Source organism: Eleginops maclovinus, chromosome 7 (assembly GCF_036324505.1).
Source record: "Eleginops maclovinus isolate JMC-PN-2008 ecotype Puerto Natales chromosome 7, JC_Emac_rtc_rv5, whole genome shotgun sequence".
Lineage (NCBI taxonomy): Eukaryota > Metazoa > Chordata > Actinopteri > Perciformes > Eleginopidae > Eleginops > Eleginops maclovinus.
This window is the reverse complement of record NC_086355.1, coordinates 11,235,147-11,256,290: the sequence shown is the minus strand read 5'-3', so window position 1 is coordinate 11,256,290 and position 21,144 is coordinate 11,235,147. Positions and strand designations below refer to the sequence as shown.

The following is a 21,144-nucleotide window of genomic DNA, read 5'->3' as shown; positions in this document are numbered from 1 at the left end:
CTTCTGGATTTCTGTTGACTACTTGGAAACTGTATTGTAGTTTGGTGGCTGGGGTTTGCATGTTCAATAACAGCCAAGAAATCAAGGAAAGGACTCGTGTACTTGTCAGCAATTAAACAGTTTTTACACTGCGTCGCTCGCCTCATATGGCTTTAATGGCAATGCACACAAGATGTCGCTATGGCAACCTGTTGTAGGTAATTTTTTGTAGGCCTACCAATGTAAGTATTGTAACATGATGTCCATCACGCTCCTGTTGGGAAAGATTCCGCTGATTGCCACACTCTAAAGTTAGAGCCAAGTTAACTATTCACTAACGTTTCCTAAGTTGACCCTTTCCGAGTTAAATTCTGTGGTCGGGACCCTTGATTTAAATTAATCAGTAACTCCTTCATTTAAATGCATAATGTCTGTCAACCCTATGTGAATTTGCTCTAATCCTCCCTTCACCAAACTACTTTCATGTTTTGATCTTAGTTGCATACAACTTTCAAAACATGCATCTTATAATGCCTTTTTAGCTCGGCACATTTTTGACCCATCTCTAGAATAGTTTCCTCGTTCTGATCCTTCAGATCTGCCTGGCCTCTTGGGAGAAACGCCCCTCTCCTTCTGGTTGCTTCATGTGGTTTGAAGACGTGAGGAGTGGCACACAGCTTTTAAACATCTTTACAGAGACAGACACGCATGCTTTCAAATATCGGAATCGTGACTGTATGAAAGAAGCATAAACAGAGATGTGAAAAATGTACGCTGGGTCTGCTAAAATGGGAAAAGCACACATTACCATGAATGAGAAAAATAGATAGACAGATAGGTAGGTAGGTAGGTACTTTATTGATCCCAATTTGGGAAATATTTACATTGCAGCAGCTCAATAACAAATAAAATAGCAATACAGACAAATGTATAAAATATACATACAAAATGAATACAAAATGAAATAACAAATAAACACAGATATAAGCAGTACTATAAAGTAGGATATTGTATATACATTAGGTGTTGGAGGAATGGAATATTAAACGGTACTATTGTAAGTGTATCCGTTGTTAAAAACTGGCTAAATCTGCAGCTGGATAAAAATGTACATATACTTGGTTTTGAGTTGTAGAAAAGTTATTTTGCCCATTTAAAATGAAAACATGAAGCTTAGATAGTAGATTGTTGATGAGTCCTTGTAGTTGCCAGCTGATTGGTCAGGGGCCTTGATTGCTGATTGACAGCAACTATAAGTAATGAGCCAGAAGGCAGTGTGTTGAGTGGTGTAGAGGATAAAAGCAGCTTCTTCAGTTTGCTCTAGTATGAGCCATCAACTCGATCTAATTGTGAAATCCAGCATTTAGAATTTCCTGCTTCCAAATGCGTATGTTGGTAACTTTGTGTTCTTGTGTTTGCTGATAGCTTGGTTGAATCTCATACATGTGTTTCTATACTGATGTGTTCTCATTTGAATCTTCTAATTCTTGTTTTAGCGTCAAAGAAAGTGTTGATTGTGTATGCACACCAGAGCTCTGGCTCATTCAACGCAGCAGCCAAAGACGCTGCTGTGGAAGTTTTGACTGCTCAGGGCTGCACAGTAGAAGTATCTGACCTGTATGCCATGAAGTTTAAAGCCACTGCTACAGCTGAGGACATCATTGGTAAATACTCACTGAAAATAAATAGTTTAGCTTTCAAACTGGTGTTCAGACTTGCAGCAAACATTTATTTTCCCTGCAGGAGACGTTAAGAATGCAGATCACTTCCGTTATGCAGAGGAGACCAAACTGGCATGGGAGGGAGGAAACCTTTGTGCTGATATCACTGAAGAGCAACGCAAACTCACTCAGGCAGACCTCCTCATTTTCCAGGTAAGGCCAGAGTAAAAATGTGTTTTTTAAGCCATGCCTCTGTTCTGAACTAACCTTAAGCCCAACTTCTAAGTTCCCCATGTACTGGTTCACTGTTCCTGCCATCATGAAGGGCTGGATGGACCGGGTGCTCACACTGGGCTATGCCTTCACTCATGAGAAGCGCTACAGCCAGGGAATCTTCAAGGTAACAAAGCAACTCAAGAAGTTTGCCTTTATTGTCAAGCTATTTCGCCCTACTTAAATCTTGACTTCTTCTCCACAGGACAAGAAGGCCATGCTCTCCTTCACCACTGGATCTCAGGAGTCCATGTTCAGTGCAAATGGCATTAATGGAGACATGAATGTCACCCTTTGGCCACTGCAGGTATTGTATTTGGATGAATAATGTTCAAAAGCATATGAGCTGTTCCAGAGGAAACATTTGACTGCATGAACACTTTTTTTTATTCTCCAGAATGGCATCCTGCACTACTGTGGCTTCCAGGTTCTGGCACCTCAGATCTTCTGGGCGCCTTCTCACGTTCCTGCTGAGGCACGCGGTACCATGCTAGAGGGCTGGCGCACACGCATGCAAGGCCTCCTGGGAGAAAACCCACTTACTTTCACTCCCTCAGACTGCTTTGATGGGAAGACTGGTTACCAGCTGAAGCCTGAGGTCCATGCCAAACATGCCGGCAAGGAGTTTGGACTGACTGTGGGGATCCACCTGGGCAAGGCCCTGCCCCCCAACAACCAGATGAAAGCTGGAGTCTAAAGCGTGACTGACTGTCAAGTTTGTTGTTAATGATGATAAATAAAAGCTGGCCAATAACTTCTGGATTTCTGTTGACTACTTGGAAACTGTATTGTAGTTTGGTGGCTGGGGTTTGCATGTTCAATAAGAGCCAAGATATCAAGGAAAGGACTCTGTGTACTTGTCAGCAATTAAGCAGTTTTTACACTGCGTCGCTCGCCTCGTATGGCTTTAATGGCAATGCACACAAGATGTCGCTATGGCAACCTGTTGTAGGTAATTTTTTGTAGGTCTACCAATGTAAGTATTGTAACATGATGTCCATCACGCTCCTGTTAGGAAAGATTCCGCTGATTGCCACACTCTAAAGTTAGAGCCAAGTTAACTATTCACTAACGTTTCCTAAGTTGACCCTTTCAGAGTTAAATTCTGTGGTCGGGACCCTTGACTTAAATTAATCGGTAACTCCTTCATTTAAATGCATAATGTCTGTCAACCCTATGTGAATTTGCTCTAATCCTCCCTTCACCAAACTACTTTCATGTTTTGATCTTAGTTGCATACAACTTTAAAAATATGCATCTTATAATGCCTTTTTAGCTCGGCACATTTTTGTCCCATCTCTAGAATAGTTTCCTCGTTCTGATCCTTCAGATCTGCCTGGCCTCTTGGGAGAAACGCCCCTCTCCTTCTGGTTGCTTTGATGGGGAGAATAGTTTCCAGCTGAAATTCATTTGAAACCTGCTAAACAAAGACTTTGCTCTGACAGTGGCAACTCGCACCTGGGGAAACCAGTCATGCCCAGCAGATCAAAGCTGGAGGGTTGTGATGAGTGTGGCTCCTTTTGGATCTGCAGGAGGGATAGAACTTTTTTTTGTTGTTTCTTGGGGAATTTTTGACTTGAATGTTTGGGTGTGCAATGTTTTGGAACTGTTTTGAACTAATCAATCATCTCAATTGCTATCTGGTTGTTGCTGAAGTGCTCTACCGTGTATACAGACATGCTGACGACCAAAAAAACTGCTTGCAAGCCACACAGACATAAGTGGCTGAGCGCTTTTCCCAGAGAAGAAGCTTTTGTTTGGGTATGGAGGAAATGAGAAGGGGGTGGGGCAGGGGGGCCACACTTGAGGAAATGGCCTTGCACTCTGATGTCCAGACCACAGCTTGTAACATGTAGGAACTCAACTGTGTGCATATTTCACAGCTGAGGTTTCCCAAGGTCAATGGGTGTTTGTTTGTGTGCAGTCAGGTCCAGTTTCATAATCACCTGTCTCTGCAACCGGAGCAAGGTTAGTTCATTTCCTTATTTGGGTGTCACAAAACAAAAGACACTTTGCAATACTTATCCATAAACACATGTACTAGTTTTATTTGCTGTTTGGTATTGTGTTAAGATCTCTCAGCTAAACACCCTCTTCCCACATAAAAAAGAGTCATAGATGGCAATGCATTAAGTGTTTAAAATATGTGAGTCATTATGCACCAATTAGCTTTATCTGTAAAATCTAAATACATCAATAGGTCTTGACAGAAATGAGGACAGATCCAACAATTTTCAGTCTTAAGCTTTTGGAGTTCTTTCTTTCTATATGCATCATTGTTATCCCAGATAGAAAACCAAAAAGTTGGTGGTTGAATTGCTGGATTTGGGGGCATTGAGTATTTGTGTATGTAAGGGTTATACCACAGTCTCTGATCCGGTGTCCATCCTGCTTTTCCATTGTCTGTCCCAGTTCTCCCACACTGACTGCAGGGAAGGCCATTTTTGGCTGGTTCAATGGGAGGAAGTGGGCACCATTTATACCAGATACGCAACAGAGTTGGCGGAAAAGTGCTGCTTTACTGGAAGCTCAAATTCACACAATCATTCAGATAAAAAAAAAGCTGTATAATGTTCAGAAGAAGCCTGAAGGTTAAGTGGACCTGGAGATTTGTATTAACACTGCCCTTTAGCTTATCTTAGTGCTTAGACTGGAAATGGGGATAGAACCAGCCTAACAAAATCGAATTCATGTTTACCGTACAGATATAGAGTGGTATTGATTTTCTCATCTAAGCGTCAATCTTTTCATCTTAGTGTCAAAATGGGAAACTACTCCTAAAAGGATTGAAAATACTGCAAAATGTACATGTGAAAAGTATATTCATAAAGGTAGGATTGGTTTGAACTGATGCTGAGCCAGATGTGATTCATTGTTCCGAGTTGACTTTAGGGTGGTTTGATTAGGGCGTAAAAGGGTCTCTGTGTTTGCACCAGATGTCATAAGGTTAACTACAGGCTAGCCATTAAACACAAAGACCCAAAACAGAGAGCAGAAAAAGAGAGAGAGAGAGAAAGCAAGTTATTGTTCCAAACCATCCTCCCACTCTTTCAGAGGCTACATTAAAATCCAATTAATTACACCGCAACGAAAATTACAGCTTGTTGAACTTTGCCTGAGTGAGGGTGTGAGAGAGTGAGTCCATGTGTGCATAAATGCAAGGAGAGTGAGGCACAGTTCAAGGCAGTTCTATTAAGATTGGCAGCAGGAAAGGTTTGTAATGAAGAACTACACTATCGTTTCCCTTTTGAAGCTCTAACTGCCCCCTTTACCTTCGTACCACAGAGTGTCCATTGTTTGTTCCCCATCATTTTGAAACGGAGGAATTCACTGACATCTGAGCACAATCATCCCCCAAACAACACCATCACAGTTGCCTCTTAAATCAAGTTATTCTTGCAGCAAATAGTTATGTCCCCACAGTCAAAAAACATTCTCTAGCATTTAAAAAATTGTTTAACTTCAGGGAGTGATGTATGCACCATTAAGACATTAGAAAAACAGTTTCAGGTATTTTTATGGTTTTATTTTCTCAGAAATGCAATGTTTTAACCATTATTCTGAAGAATGTGCGCAAAGATAAATATCACAGGGCCCCTTTGTAATCACAACCTGAACAGCTGGTTAGATAAAATGATAAGAAACGGTGGACTAAAACAGCTGTGGAGGAACACAATCACAAATAGAGCCCATGTACTCTTTATACAAAGTCCCAAAATGGAAATAAAAGCATGGGTAAAAAAATAATAACAACCACTGCCTCCTTCCTCTTTTCATGAACCCCTGCAGGATGTGTCTTTCAAGCCTGGCTCTTTTCATCCTCTCCTCCATCCTTCTTTTGTGTTAGTCTTCTCCTCTCCCCAGTGTGAAAATGCACAGGAAACTTTTACCACAATGGGACGTTTCACACATCTTTAGCTCATTAGGGATTTGAACGCTCACTGGAGGCACAGTTCTCTGGGGAACCTGAGTTGCACTCTACCACATATAAGCAAACACTTTCACAAATCATGATCCTGACATGCACTTCACTCAGCAGTGATAGGGCCCAGGCCAGCTTAGACCTAGCAACTTTGAAACACTTACACGGAAGGCCTGCCACCATGGTTTTGATGAATGGATGGACATGACGCTATTGGCCTCCATTCAAGCTCTGATGTATGAAGTGCCTGGATGGGAAGCTGACGTGAGGCAGCAAAGCTGTTTCCTATTTACGAGCAGAGGCTCAAGTGTAGCTGGGAGGTTTCAGGGAAGGCTCTTGGTGGTTTGGGGCATCAGAGTGACAGGGTTAATACTGAAGTCAGCCATTATGCTTTTTCAATATTGTAATGAGAAGCAGATATCTACTATCTCCACCACAGTCTGCAGAGGGATGGGGGGAAATATCTCTGGTTTAATCTTCTTTTGGATTTTGTTTCATGCTTCTGCCTTGAATATGTTTCCCTCTGTCACACCATCAACATAAACAATGAATGACTACAAGTGGCCTCATGTGTTTTTGTCTGTGATTAAGGGATGAAGATGCAGCTCAGGTTTACAAATGACACTGTTAGGAAAGACTAGTTGAATGGGAGTGCTAGTGTCCCTCACATAAAGCTCTAAGCGCACAGGACTCAACTCCAGATGCTGCCTGGTTTGCCACATCTGGCCGTAATCCCCCTGCAGTGCCTTCTTCACTTGTGTGCATGCGATTTGTATGGAGAGCAATGAATGGAAACCACCTGGAACAGATAAAAATGGCTTGAGGTCATTTTCCATCGTATGTTGCCCTACTGATTTTGATCATTTGTTGCCACAGGGTCATTTTTAAAGGACATGATATTTACATCTATCACCATTTAGATCTTTCCATTAAATCGAGACAGGCTTCATTCCGTAAACATGTTTATCTAAATTGTTTATTCCATCATCCTGTTTGAGTGCAGTAGAGTCGTGTTTATAACCAATAAAGGCTGCCGTGTTTGGTTTTCCCTTGGCACTCACGCTCTTACAAAACTTGACATTTATGATTACAAATTGAATGTCATTTTGTCTATGTTAAAATGGCCTGTTTACTATTGATGCAAAAAGTAACGATTCAAACATGAACTTGATCCCTGTGGAGGCAACAGAGAGGCTTTCTCTTCACAGCCATCGGCTAGCAATGCAACACCTAAAGGTATTGTTGCCAGTAAAGCTATTCCTGCAGACTTCTCCAAAACCCTAGTGCATTCCAGCAGTGCTGATGGTCCATTTTTCACATGGCGTGACAGGACAATAGTGGTGAAAGTTAGCCACCTTATCTGTGAACTCTATGTCAGTGGCATGGAAAGACAGTCTTGTGAAGCATACATCAGGACTGTCAGGATAGGATTACTAGATTAGAGCTACAGCCCCAAGGGAACACCTGAGACAGACACCTTGTCGTGCAGCCTGTGGACAGATTTTGTCATTTACTAATCCATAGTGGACACACTGACTGTCCCCTGGAGCAAGACATTTCTTCAGTGTTTATCCATCTTCTGCATGATCCCAATGACCTGGCTCATACTAATGAAGATGGCGAGTATTTGTAAGCAGAACGGCTCGGAATGAACAGGAACCTGTAAGTGAGTAACTGCTGTGTGCAGAGATGATAGACAAAGTCAATGGACTGTATGAACCAAAGCCGGTCATGGTCGACAGCCAAGTATGAATTCAATAATGGATTCAGAGAAGTCAAAGAAAGAGAAAGGAAGAAAAACATTATAAAATTTGATTTATCTAAACACCGGCAGGTCAAAGATTGATGAGACATCACTACAAACAATGTAGCTTACTTACTTTGGTGATCTCAGTACTTTCAGTGACTTTTAAGGTCTTTATTGACAAACATTCATGTTGCCCAGAGGAAATTGGGATAGCCTGACTTCATCAAGTTCTAAAATCTGCATTTTGGGAAACTAATGTTTGACCAAATTCATGGAAATCAGCTTCAACTTTTTTATTTTGCGCAGATAAAAAAAACGTTAGCATGCTAACATGCTGAACCAACACAATGAACATGGTTAAACATCTACCTGCCGGACATCTACTAGCTTACATTGTATTTGTGAGGATGATGATATTAGCATTAAGTGTTCAGTCTTCAGTGTATTGCAGCAAAGAAATCCCCCTGCAGGCCAAAAATCATCCATTGAGGTTTAGTATTTGTAAAAGCTACCTTGAGCCAAGAAAAGTATTCTTAAAATCTGTGATGTAACAACAATGTAAAGTCTATTGGCTGGAACAGGAAGTGAGAAACACTTCTGCACATATTCAGTGGTCCACATAACTAGGACCTAAACCCAGAAACTATAACATTATTTAACCTCTTTGCTAATTGAGCAACGCTAATCATCTTTAAGCCCGGTATCCAGTTCTTATAATACATCCATGCCTTTTCTTCATTCAACATAATTTCAAGACAAAAGTTTTGCAAAGCTCTAAAAAGCACTATGCTACCTACTGAGCGACAAATAGCACACAGACATCTAACTGATGAACTATGTGCAGCAGTTGGCAGCTAAATAGTTGTATATTCCTTCAGGAGTTGGTAGAGCAAACAATGCCAGACTAAAAGGAGAGTAAATATTTGACTTACCAGATGGCTAGAGAACCAAATCCAAATAAAGGTAAATGTTGCTCTGTGGCTTCTGGAAGTTTACCAAAGTTCACTAAATCAATTTAAAAAATGAGTTGGTACATCTTGCTTATGCTGTCCCCAAGTGGCCAAAACAATCTAGTTTGAGAAATAATTGATTCAACATTCCTGTTCAACACAAAGCCTCTTAGTATTTTCCCACTTCTTTTTTGCCTGTTTGACATTTGAGCAGTTCTCAGGTTTCACTGACATTCGAGGGGCTGGTGTGAGAGATGCTCTGTCAATGTGAGGAATGCCTTAGTTGCTACATTCCCTGACAGGGACGCGCTCTTTTAGCCAAACATTCACCTACATGAACATATCCCTGGGAAACACAAAAGATCACCTCATCACAAACTAGCAGAACATCTGCAGTAGAAAAAAAAACCACTTGATTGAAATCCGGAGACAAAGCCCACATGAACAAATAGCTGCCAACCTTTTGTCCTCTGATTGTTAAAAGCTCCATGCTCCTACGTGTTCAGACACTCACTTCACAAGCTCCATCCACTGTGAGCACTGCTTTCAGCTTCACTCACACAGGCCCTTATCCTCCTTTAAAGATAATTGTAAATGAATAAGTGATTAAATGAAAGATGTGTGATGCTAGAAGAGCAGGGGAAGAGGAGGAATGTAAGGGAGTAGAGAAATGCAAGAGGGAGCCTCAGAGCGGGAGGGAAGGAAACTGTTGATGATAAAGATGTGTGATTGAGAATGAGCTTGAGAGGGACCCTCTAAATGGAGATTTGCACGAAAATAGATTGTGTCTGTCAGACCCCCCACCATGTCGCAGGGCTAGAGTACAACAGAAATGGCAGTCATTAGGAATAATTCTCTCAAACTTTTATTCCCCTTTTTTCTCAACTTTTCTCACATGCGCCCATCCCCCTTCCTCATTCTTTTAAATCATCACCCTGTTTCCCCTAGCAGTCGCCAACACTTTCCATCTCCTTATCTCTTGATCTTTCTGTTTATCTTGTGTGTGGAAAAAGTGTGCAATGAACTAGGCCTCTTTGAAAGGACATTGTTTGACAAGTGAACAAATAAAACTCTGGATGTTGATTTGAGCAGAAACATTTTGATGCAAACGTATAGCTCTGTATAAAGCCTGGACAGACCATGGAATTACAATTTTAAAACCTGCATTAGTTTATCTTTGGGCCATTTTGGCAAACAATCTTTCAACTCAATATAGAACTTCTTAGAAAACAGTTGCCTACACATCCAGCCAACTCAGCCAACAATAGCATGAGTTTGAAGTTCTGTTTTGAGCCACCTGATGAATGTAAGTCCAGTATTCATTCCTTTATAGATCTGTCTGGTCACCACCAACTTGTGTGATATCTGACTCTTTAGCCATGTGCTAACTTTGTCTGTCTGTCGCTTGGTGTTTGGCAAGTACGGTACAGTAGGTTTATCAGAGCTTTTTTAGAGACTGAAAACAGCTGCCTGCTACTTCTAAGGAAGACATGCATGACAGCCATGAGAGTTAACTGGTACTGTTTTAAACCACAGTTTTGGGACACTTAAACAAGTTATCTGTTGGTTAAGTAATTAAGGTATGTGATGTATTTAATTAAAAAAAATAAAGAGCAAATTCAAGTGTAAAAATCGCAGAGAAAATGTACTTTGAATTTGATTTCGCCTCACTTTCACTGATTGTTCCCTCATGTATAATCCCTGTATTTGGTGTTGTTGTTTTTAAGTATGTTAATGCTTGTTAGAGAGCTATTCGTTGGCTCACACAGTTTCTAAATTAATCTTGTTTCATCCAATTCTAATTAGATTCTTACAAAGAATATGTTTCTTGCAGAAGGTATATGTAAGCCGGATGGCCTTTTCCCACTACACACACACACACACACACACACACACACACACACACACACACACACACACACACACACACACACACACACACACACAGACACACACACACACACACACACACACACACACACACACACACACACACACACACACACACACACACACACACACACACACACACACACACACACACACACACACACACACACACATCCACCCCTGCTGTTCCCAGTCCAGCCTCCCTGTGATTGAGAACTGCAGAACAGTTGTTGGCAGCAGTCTGCAGAGCTACGGATGCTTATCAGAAAGGCTTACAAATCCCCCCTGATGCTTCTGATATGGAGGACAATGGGTATGCGTGCGTAGTGGGAGCTCTCTTTAAAGCCTCATTGAAACTGACTTCACTCCTCTGCTCTTTAATGAGGTCAGTGTAGCCCTGCTGGCTGCATTTCATCACTGAATAAAAGGGCATATAGTCAAAAAATAAACCTTGCTAGGGTGACCTGTACAAGTCAAAAATATATTTTTCCTAAAAAAACATATCGTACCATGTTAAGTCAATAATTCAATCATTGGACGTTATATCAAAATAATTGTTTTGAGTTCCATAACAGTATATCATCATGATTTTACATTTCAAACATGATTAATGTGTATACTATTACAAATTCCACTGTTTCTTCCTTCTTTTTGTGACTCCGTCTATGTATTGAACTTGAGGTTAATAGCTCTGGTGGGAGCAGCTGTGAGGCCACCAGAGTTGCAGGTGAGCATTCAACGGCTTTCAGTAAACACATGAGGCTCCCACAGTGCTTTGTGCTGCTTCCAGAGGATGTGCCTGAAATGAGACTGAATAAGTCTCAAACAACAATGGGTCTGCAGCTGATGTTGTTGTTCACAGATTCAAGATAAGCATTGCGTTAATAAAAAAATGTAGGTTCAAAAATGAATAAGGTTTTCGGAATTGTTCGTTATTCGGAGGGTGTTTTCAGTTGCCCTTGTGGTATTCGGTGATGGGTTAAACCCGTTTGTTGGTTTTGGGTGGAAGATGTGGTTTACTGACTGTCTGCATTTCTGGTTTCATATTTGGGTGGGGTGGGGCTGTCAGGAAGTGTCTGAGTAATATGTTTAATGTGGTAAATATGTATTTTGCATACTGTTCCTTCTACATTTATCCTATACTGTATAAGGTCTGTCACATAATCATAATACAAGTACATTGCAATTTCAAAAGGTAAAACATTAAATATTTTTCAAGTTTGCATAATATCTATATATATATATATATATATATATATATCTATATATATATATAGATATATATATCTATATCAATCTATATATATATATATATATATATATACATACACACACAGTGAGGAGAATAAGTATTTGATACACTGCCGATTTTGCAGGTTTTCCCACTTACAAAGCATGTAGAAGTCTGTAATTTTTATCATAGGTACTCTTTAACTGTGAGAGACGGAATCTAAAACAAAAATCCAGAAAATCACATTGTATGATTTTTAAATAATTTGCATTTTACTGCATGACATAAGTATTTGATACATCAGAAAAACAGAACTTAATATTTGATACAGAAACCTTTGTTTACAATTACAGAGATCAGGCGTTTTCTGTACACACTGCAGCGGGGCTTTTGGCCCACTCCTCCATACGGATCTTCTCCAGATCCTTCAGGTTTCGGGGCTGTCACTGGGCAATGCGGACTTTCACCTCCCTCCAAAGATTTTCTATTGGGTCCAGGTCTAGAGAATGGCTAGGCCACTCCAGGCCCTTGAGATGCTTCTTACAGAGCCACTCCTTAGTTGCCTTCGCTGTTTGTTTCGGGTCGTTGTCATGCTGGAAGACCCAGCCACGAGCCATCTTCCATGCTCTTACTGAGGGAAGGAGGTTGTTGGCCAAGATCTCGCGATACATGGCCCCATCAATCCTCCCCTCAATACGGTGCAGTCGTCCTGACCCTTTTGCAGAAAAGCATCCCCAAAGAATGATGTTTCCACCTCCATGCTTCACGGTTGGGATGGTGTTCTTGGGGTTGTACTCATCCTTCTACTTCCTCCAAACATGGTGAGTGGAGTTTAGACCAAAAAGCTCTATTTTTGTCTCATCAGAACACATGACCTTCTCCCATTCCTCATCTGGATCATCCAGATGGTCATTGGCAAACTTCAGATGTGCCAGGACATGCGCTGGCTTGAGCAGGGGGACCTTGCGTGCGCTGCAGGATTTTAATCCATGACAGCGTAGTGTGTTACTAATGGTTTTTCTTTGAGACTGTGGCCCCAGCTCTCTTCAGGTCATTGACCAGGTCCTGCCGTGTAATTCTGGGCTGATCCCTCACCTTCCTCATGATCATTGATGCCCCACGAGGTGAGATCTTGCATGGAGCCCCAGACCGAGGGAGATTGACCGTCATCTTGAACTTCTTCCATTTTCTAATAATTGCGTCAACAGTTGTTGCCTTCTCACCAAGCTGCTTGCCTATTGTCCTGTAGCCCATCCCAGCCTTGTGCAGGTCTACAATTTTATCCCTGATGTCCTTACACAGCTCTCTGGTCTTGGCCATTGTGGAGAGGTTGGAGTCTGTTTGATTGAGTGTTATGTGTGGACAGGTGTCTTTTATACAGGTAACGAGTTCAAACAGGGTTAGCAATAAAATGCAAATTAATTATTTAAAAATCATACAATGTGATTTTCTAGATTTTTGTTTTAGATTCCGTCTCTCACAGTTGAAGTGTAACTATGACATAAATTACAGACCTCCACATGCTTTGTAAGTGGGAAAACCTGCAAAATCGGCAGTGTATATATAAATATATGTATATATATATTACTGTGTTTCTCTCTTACAAAATAACAGCCCCTCTTCAACGTATATTAAAATGTTTGGCAACATCCAGTTTAAAGCTTCATTCAACTATTTTTTTAACATTTTTTATTTATTAGCCTATATTTAGCAGCCAGTATAACAAAGCATATAAACAGTCATTTAAACGCTTAGGGATTTTATTTAATATACAATATTTTATTATTTATTATTTAATGCTTTCTTACATGTCACCATAATGTTCATTCATTGCACTCTTTGGATGATGCATTGATAAAAGCATAGAATATAATTGCACTGCAGTGCATGCCATTATAAACATGATTAGACCTGCATGCCATATAAAACGCTACATGAAGAAAAAAACACATACAATGTTGAAATATTGTATTATGCATTCTACATCAAACGTCGTAAACCGGAACTCCAACGTGTACTTCTTTTCTTAGCCGAAACTCTCCGGCCTGTTTATTGAACGCCCCAGGCGATGCCATGTGAATACGCTGTTAGGACCAGCCTCGGAGGCGTAGCTCTTTTGAGTATCAGCAAGTGCAGAACAAGGAACAGGCTCAGATTCACTGAAGGAGGCGGAGAGTGGCGCACACAAGATAACCGTTGTGGAGTTAAAGTATTCTTTAGCACCAAAAAAGATAAATCTATTGACTTAAAAAGACTTCAGCGAGGAAGCAGGAAACAAAAACAGGTAAGCTTGTATATGATCTCATGTGGGACAGGAGTGCTAGTTTCTCGGCTTTCTAACACTTAACGCTAAACCCAGAGATGCTCGATACCTGCTTTAGTCAGTGTGTAAATGCATTACGTAAATATGATTTAAGGCTGTGTTATTATACAATATACATGACTGCAAAACGTAATGTAGTTATTTCCAAGCTGAACACACAGCACATTTATTAAATAAACTAATTATTTGAAATTTAAAAATGGTTGTTATTGCAGATACCAAACCGTGATAAATAATGCTGAGTATTGTTACTGACACAGAAACTTCTTATAGTGGTAAAAGGATTTTTTTGTGATTTGTTTTAAGTTCTCTATCTTCCCAGTGTGCCATTACACTGTTTATTTGCCTCCCAGTTCAAGCACGCAGTGAAGCTACTGTATACCAAACTGACTGATAAGAGAAGTTTGTTTCCAGCTGATACAAATCAACAATGACAACAATGCCATTGTATGTGTTTGAAGTCAGCTGCAGTCTGGGTTCGCTATTTGTGCGCAATGACGCAGAAGGCAGCACTTTTTTACTTTATAAAGAAACCTGATGTCATGTGTTAAAAGGTCTTTATACCAAACCTAAGCCTGTAGATAGAGACTGACAGGAGAAACTTCTAACAAGCTCGATGCACCTGCAACCTTCTTGTTGGGGTAATTAGCATGAAAATCGCCTTCAATCGCTTTTATTTTGTGTGTATTGAGTAACAAAAGACGTTTTCAGCTCATTTGTAACTGGATGCTCGCGAGGTGAAAAGGGTAGAGAGAGAGAGAGAGAGAGAGAGAGAGAGAGAGAGAGAGAGAGGAGAGAGAGAAAGAGAGAGAGAGACAGAGACAGAGACAGAGAGACAGACAGACAGAGGGAGAGAGGGAGAGAGAGAGAAGGAGCGAGCGGGAGAGATGGGCTAAATCTTCTGTCTCTGTTATCTGATGGTTTGGGTGTTAAGAGGTTAATTAGCTTGAAGCCTGTGGGGCTACCTGGCACCTCTAGGTATTTTCCATATAATATAAGGGAATTAGACAGAGACCATTGTGAGGGTTTATCTCAGCAGAGAAAATCACCCTATTAGAATGAATAGGACTTTCCACAGTCTTAATATAATTGAAAGTTAAATGAAAGGTACGTTTCAGATTTTAAAAAAAGGGTTTACTTACAGGGAGACGTGAACGATCCATTACCTTATTTAGGAATGCATTTGAGCATTATTAGATATAAAGAGAATTAAAAAAACAAGGCATGATCCTGTATTACAAATGTTGTATCAAGGATGTATTTGAAGACAGCTAATCTTCTATTATGGTGTGATTTTAAATTGCAGCTAACTTTTAACCAATCTTTTTACCAAAAAGGAATGTCTGCTTTTTGCTAATCCCATGAAATAAATATCTGCATAAATCACTTTGATGCAATCGCATGCTTTTTGCTATGTATAACCAGATATTTAAAGCGTATATAAGTAACTGTAATTGAAGCTGTCAAATAAATGTTGTTTATCAAGAAGAACATTCCCCTGAAATGCAGTGAGTAATAATAATAAAAAAACAGTACAAATTGGAAAAATAGATAACAGATTACAAAGCCAGACATAACACACACTAGACAGCTGCATATCTTAATATGTTCCAGGTGTCATTGTTTATCCTTGTTTTTACTTTGCCCGACTCTTTCATCATCCTCTTTGACTTTTTACCAATTATCCCGTGTACAGCACAAGTCTCCTTCACAGACAGATGTCTGACAGGGTCACATTTCACTATTTTCCGACATGCTGTTTCACCCAGTGGTCGGTGACCCTCGTTTTAACCTTGGTCAGACCATTTTGCAGGCGTCAAGCCTCCCGCTGATTTCTACACACAATTCACTCTGTGGGTGTACAAGTCAGTGAGGGGCAACAGCAGGGTTAAGCCACTCGTGCTCTGGCTTTGATCTATTACCTATCACCTCTGATCTTTCACACTGTGACATGCCGTCATTTAGGGCAGCTAAGCAAGACATCACAGCAAAGGCAATTGGGAGTGCAGGCCATGCATGGCTTCAGTGGCCCTTTAGGCTCAAAAGCATCAGATGCCAGATTTTTGGCATGCCTTTCTGCTCCAGACTACAACCTCTGTGATCCTGCATATTGCTTCATTCCCCCTACTCTTAGCATGCTTGCACCCTTTAGTTAAAATTGTGTGCATGTGTGGCTGTGTTATAAGATTCAGATGTAAAATGACGTATTGAGGTTATGATCAGCCCTTTCTTTGATCATCTGGGTGGTGACAGCTCCCCTCTCACCCTCTCCCTCAAGAGCAGAAGAGAAACATGTTTTTCTCTTGCTTGTTTTTTACTATAACAAGTATGTTTAAAGAAAACACATTTTAAATTGGCATCAGATTTCCCACCCTGACCAAAGGTTTATCTCGGAATGCCCGGAACGTTCCGGAAATACACCCTGTTTGGATTTCTCGATCCCACTTCCTTAAGTCTAATCTCCACTCTGTGCTAGGCGAGCTAATATAAACATTTATTGTACTGCTCCTGAACGCACATCAATCACAGAGTTTGTGACACGGCAACAGAGAGCCTCTATCAATTCATGAAAGCGGTGTTTTAACAAGTTAACCACATCAAGATTCTTCAGGATCTGGTGGCATACCACAAGTAGCTTTCTGTTTTATTAGCTCATCCAGTCTGAGCCCACATGGGTAAAACAAGCCATGCTTTATGAACCAAATATTGCTTTTTAAATATGAAACCAGCATGCATGTATTTGTTGGATCCTTATCCAGATACATGTTTGCCACATGAAATGATGAGGTGCTATCTTGTTTTTACAGGTTCTATCCCCGTCAGAGTTGGTGTGTGTTACCTCCCAGTGGTCTGTGGTCCTCTCCCTGCGCTGAAAAATGAGTCTGAGCAACAGTGAGCTAGAAGACCTGTGGGAGTCGTTCGGGGAACTCAACTTCTCCGAAGCCTTCAGCAACATTTCCAGTGTGGATACAATGGTGTGTGCCACAGCTTTCAACCGCAACGCTCTGCTGTATTCCATGTGTATCCTTTACACATTTATCTTCGTCGTCGGTCTGGCTGCCAACGCTCTGGTCCTCTGGGTTAACATACGTGCACAAAGAGACTCCACCCCTCGCCATGAGACACACATGTACATCGCCCACCTGGCAGTCGCAGACCTGTGCGTGTGCGCCACCCTGCCCGTGTGGGTGAGCTCTCTGGCACAGCATGGCCACTGGCCCTTGGGTGAGGTGGCATGTAAACTCACACACCTACTGTTCTCCGTCAACCTCTTCAGCAGCATCTTCTTCCTGGCCTGCATGAGTGTGGACCGCTACCTGAGCTTGACGAAGCATGGAGACGACGAGGGGGGAGCGCGCAGGAAGGTATTCCGCCGCGCAGCGTGTGTGGGAGTGTGGCTTTTGGCTTTGGTTGCCTCCCTGCCTGACACCTACTTCCTGCGCACTGTGAAGTCAACACATGGGGACACCATGCTGTGCAGGCCTGTGTACCCGGAGGGAAACCCCAGGGAGTGGATGGTGGGCGTGCAGCTGAGCTTCATCCTGCTTGGCTTCGTTCTCCCCTTCCCCGTCATTGCAGTGTTTTACGCCCTACTAGCCAGAGCTTTCTCCCGCTCCTCTTCTTCTTCATCGTCTTCCACGGTGGAGCAGGAGCGCCGCGTGAGCCGCAGGGTTATCCTGGCATACATAGTGGTGTTTCTGGGCTGCTGGGGGCCCTACCATGGCGTCCTCCTGGTTGATGCCCTGTCTCAGATGGGTCTGGTGCCTCTGACCTGTGGCCTGGAGAATGTGATCTATGTGGCCTTACACCTCACCCAGTGCCTGTCCTTGCTCCACTGCTGTTTCAACCCCATCCTCTACAACTTCATCCACAGAAACTACCGCTATGACCTCATGAAAGCCTTCATCTTTAAATACTCCACAAGAACAGGCTTGGCTCGCCTAATCGATGCTTCCAACATGTCAGAGACTGAGTACTCAGCTGTAGCTGTAGAAAACCCACCACAGATCTGAAATGTAACACCTAAAATAGCATTTCTTTCTGAACACGGTTTCTAAATCTGAATGACTGTAATGCAATATAAACATGTGTCACAACTGATTTATTCTTATCATAATCAGTCCACACACAGGATCCTTTGTACAGAAATCAGCTTGAGTCATGTAGGAAAACCTGAAGACGTTCATGGATAAAGCACTTAGAAAGCAGTCTTATAAAAACAACTGATACTGAATTCACAAAAATATCATTTGTAAAGCCAAAACAGTAGCTGTAAATGTGTAAAATTATTGCTTGTAATGTGTTTTAATCAATTTGTATTTATATATTTACATTTGAACTGTTTTGCCTCTTTTATGTTGTAAATCTTTCGTGTTGTAAGTCTTCACACACTGATGTCTGCTCAGTGCTTCACTTCACACAATGCTGCTTCATCATTTTAGTCGAGCCACTGACCGGCTTAGTGTTTTAGTCCTGCTGTCTTATTGTTAACCATAACCTCATGTCACATCGGTTGATCCCTTCCGACAAAATGTGTTAATCTTCCATACTTAAAATAGTTCCACTTTTGGGGGAATTTTGCTTAGAGTTAGATACAATTCTCATGCTTGTACACTCAATATGAAGCCACAACTTGCTGCTGATAAGTTTAGTTTAGTATAAGAACTGGAAACGGGGAGAAAAATCTCTCAATATTACATTTTTTTTCGTCTAATCTTTGCAAAGGACAGATTTTTTGGGGGGGAGTTTAACATGCTGAACCATTTCTTTTTGGACGTAGTGACTTTGTGTTGTCTTTGCGCCAAGCCAAGTTAAGATAATCACATGTCCACTTTAGTTTCATATTTAGCATACTCGCTGCAAGAAGGCAAAAAGGCATTCTCCCAAAATGTCAAGCTGTTTCTTTCAAGCGAGCTGAGCTGTTGTGATTACAAATTATTTACAATGTCCTCACAGCACATTATTCACTTTGCAGTTGTGTTTTGGTTCTAAATATTTCGAAACATTGTCTGGAGGGGTCAACTGGGACTACTGAGCTTGAAGAGCAGATAAATTACTTGTTTTCCACAGAATTACATAATATTCTGCCGTATATTGTTGCTATACTTTAAATCAGTGCTAAAAGTGGAGAGCACATGTCCATGATGTATTAATCCTTCTAAATCAGCACACAGACCACAGACGGCTAAAACTTTTATGACCACATACAGAATGAATAGGTTCTCCACTTAATGTAAGCAGCAGCTATGGTGTGTAACAACCAAGCAAAACAACATCATTGTTTTACATTATTGTTATATGTGTGCATTAAAGTGTGTGTGCATGCCTATGCAGTCATAGCTTGACAGCCAGAAACTATGCTTTATGTGTCATAAAAATTGAGTTATACAGTTTACTCACTGTCTGTTGTAGGAAGCAACATATTATTTTGTTATGCTGACATGAGATCAGTTACACATGAATGTCTTTACTCCGAAAAGATTTCATCTTGTCATCAGAAACGACTGGGGACACTAACATGTTTCTACACGAACAGAGACATTCCTTTGGTATTGTAATGCGTAACATCTGTTTTGTTATATATTAAATTTTAGAAAATGTTTTGCCACATTGCCTCTTTCTTTTTTTTTGCACTTGTCAAACTAATCTCACAATCTTTTGTCCTCCATGCCCGGATTTTCCTACAAAAAAGGTGTTTGAACTGTGAAGCTGAAAAGGAATGTGCTTCTACTGCTCCACTTACTGCAATGAATCCCTACATAACAAACAATCTCATCCAGCTGAAACACAACATGTGTGTTTTGTCCCAGCTGTCATCGGATTCACGCACTGTACTCCAGCCACGTCACGGTTGTCATATTACTCCTGCTGATTTAAAGGCACAGACTGACTTTTCAGGGTCCAATGAAAAAATGAAATGAGGTTGTTTTCTTAAATCTTATATAAATATATATTAATGTGATTCCTCATCAAGTGAGACAAGAATAAAAGACGTTAGCTTAGTCCCCACTAGCATCTGAGAAGAACATATAAGTGAATAGCAATACTGATGTTGCTTTGCTATCTGTTGCACCTTCACAAACCAAATTGTCACTTAGGGACAACAACTCATCAGTATTTTTCTCCTTTGACCTCAGTACTTGACCTACTGCCCTGTGGGAGGGTGCTACTGTTATCTTCAGGATTTGGGACAAACCCTCCAGCTGGCCTGCTTGCAATCAACTGCCTTTTTTAAGTAATGATTCAGCTTCTTTGGGCAGCCTCTCCCTCCTCCTCCTTAGGGAGGATGAGCTCAATGAGGAATGATTTTTTTGTGGCCAAGGACCCCACCACTATGTCTGGGCGGAGGGATGTGGTGATCTCAGTGGGAAATCTCCCTGCAAAGGTCAAGTCACTTCTGCCTGAGGAGTTGGTGCAGCTTCTTCCATCCTGTCCTGAGGAAATGGATACATTTCCTTTTTTGCTAAAGAGTGTTGTTTGTGTTCTCAATTTAAAAAAAAATCTGAAAAGTTGAACTGGGTCAAGAGAGACTCTTTACTTTTTCATTCTAGTTTTTACCTCTTGCCTATATTTCCAGTGTTTTGGCCTCCCTTTTCAGTATCTGGTCACGGCACCAGCTGCTGTGCCCTTGAGACAGTTTGTCTGTCTTGCTAACAGGGTTTGTTGAAGGATTGGATTTCCAAGAGCCCAGCAGCGCTGCCCTCTTCTTTTCTGAACCCCTGGTACAGAGTGTTGTAGGTTAATCTGATGAGGAAGCTGTGCAGGGATTTCCAAAGGTCAGACCAAATGATTGATCTGCTGACAATACCTTCCTTCTTCGCTGTGACACTGCCTTGATCTTGCAGTGCTCTGGTGTGCCGTGGTCAACTCTGTTGCAACCCCCCCCCCCCCCCCACTGCCTTATTTCATGTTTGAATGATTTTCCTCACACAACACCTACTCATCTGACCTGAACCCCGTCAATCTCTTCCTTATGTTGGAGCATGCTGATGGCTTGCTTCAGGTCAGTGAACTTCCACCAAGTAACTCACTAAACAAGATCACATGTTTAAATTAAACAGCTTTGTTTTCACTGGAATGCAGATTGTTTTGTTTTTCCCAACGTGAGGGCCCGATTAACCCACTAGCAGGCCCCTGTGAAAACGTTAGCTGTGAGCTTCTTTGTACA

At 41.3% G+C, this 21,144-nt stretch overlaps 2 protein-coding genes across 2 annotated transcripts; both read left to right on the top strand.

Moving 5' to 3' along the window:
- Window positions 1–1,249: 1,249 nt before the first annotated feature.
- LOC134867846 (ribosyldihydronicotinamide dehydrogenase [quinone]-like) lies at window positions 1,250–2,667 on the top strand. Its single transcript, XM_063888707.1, has 6 exons — window positions 1,250–1,366; window positions 1,476–1,643; window positions 1,723–1,853; window positions 1,927–2,040; window positions 2,119–2,220; window positions 2,311–2,667. The coding sequence occupies exons 1-6, from the start codon at window positions 1,363–1,365 to the stop codon at window positions 2,608–2,610; spliced, it is 819 nt and encodes a 272-aa protein (XP_063744777.1). The 5' UTR covers window positions 1,250–1,362; the 3' UTR covers window positions 2,611–2,667.
- Window positions 2,668–13,767: 11,100 nt separating this feature from the next.
- ackr3a (atypical chemokine receptor 3a) lies at window positions 13,768–19,576 on the top strand. The gene is made up of 2 exons (XM_063888449.1): window positions 13,768–13,937; window positions 16,784–19,576. The coding sequence occupies exon 2, from the start codon at window positions 16,853–16,855 to the stop codon at window positions 17,987–17,989; it is 1,137 nt and encodes a 378-aa protein (XP_063744519.1). The 5' UTR covers window positions 13,768–13,937; window positions 16,784–16,852; the 3' UTR covers window positions 17,990–19,576.
- Window positions 19,577–21,144: the final 1,568 nt, after the last annotated feature.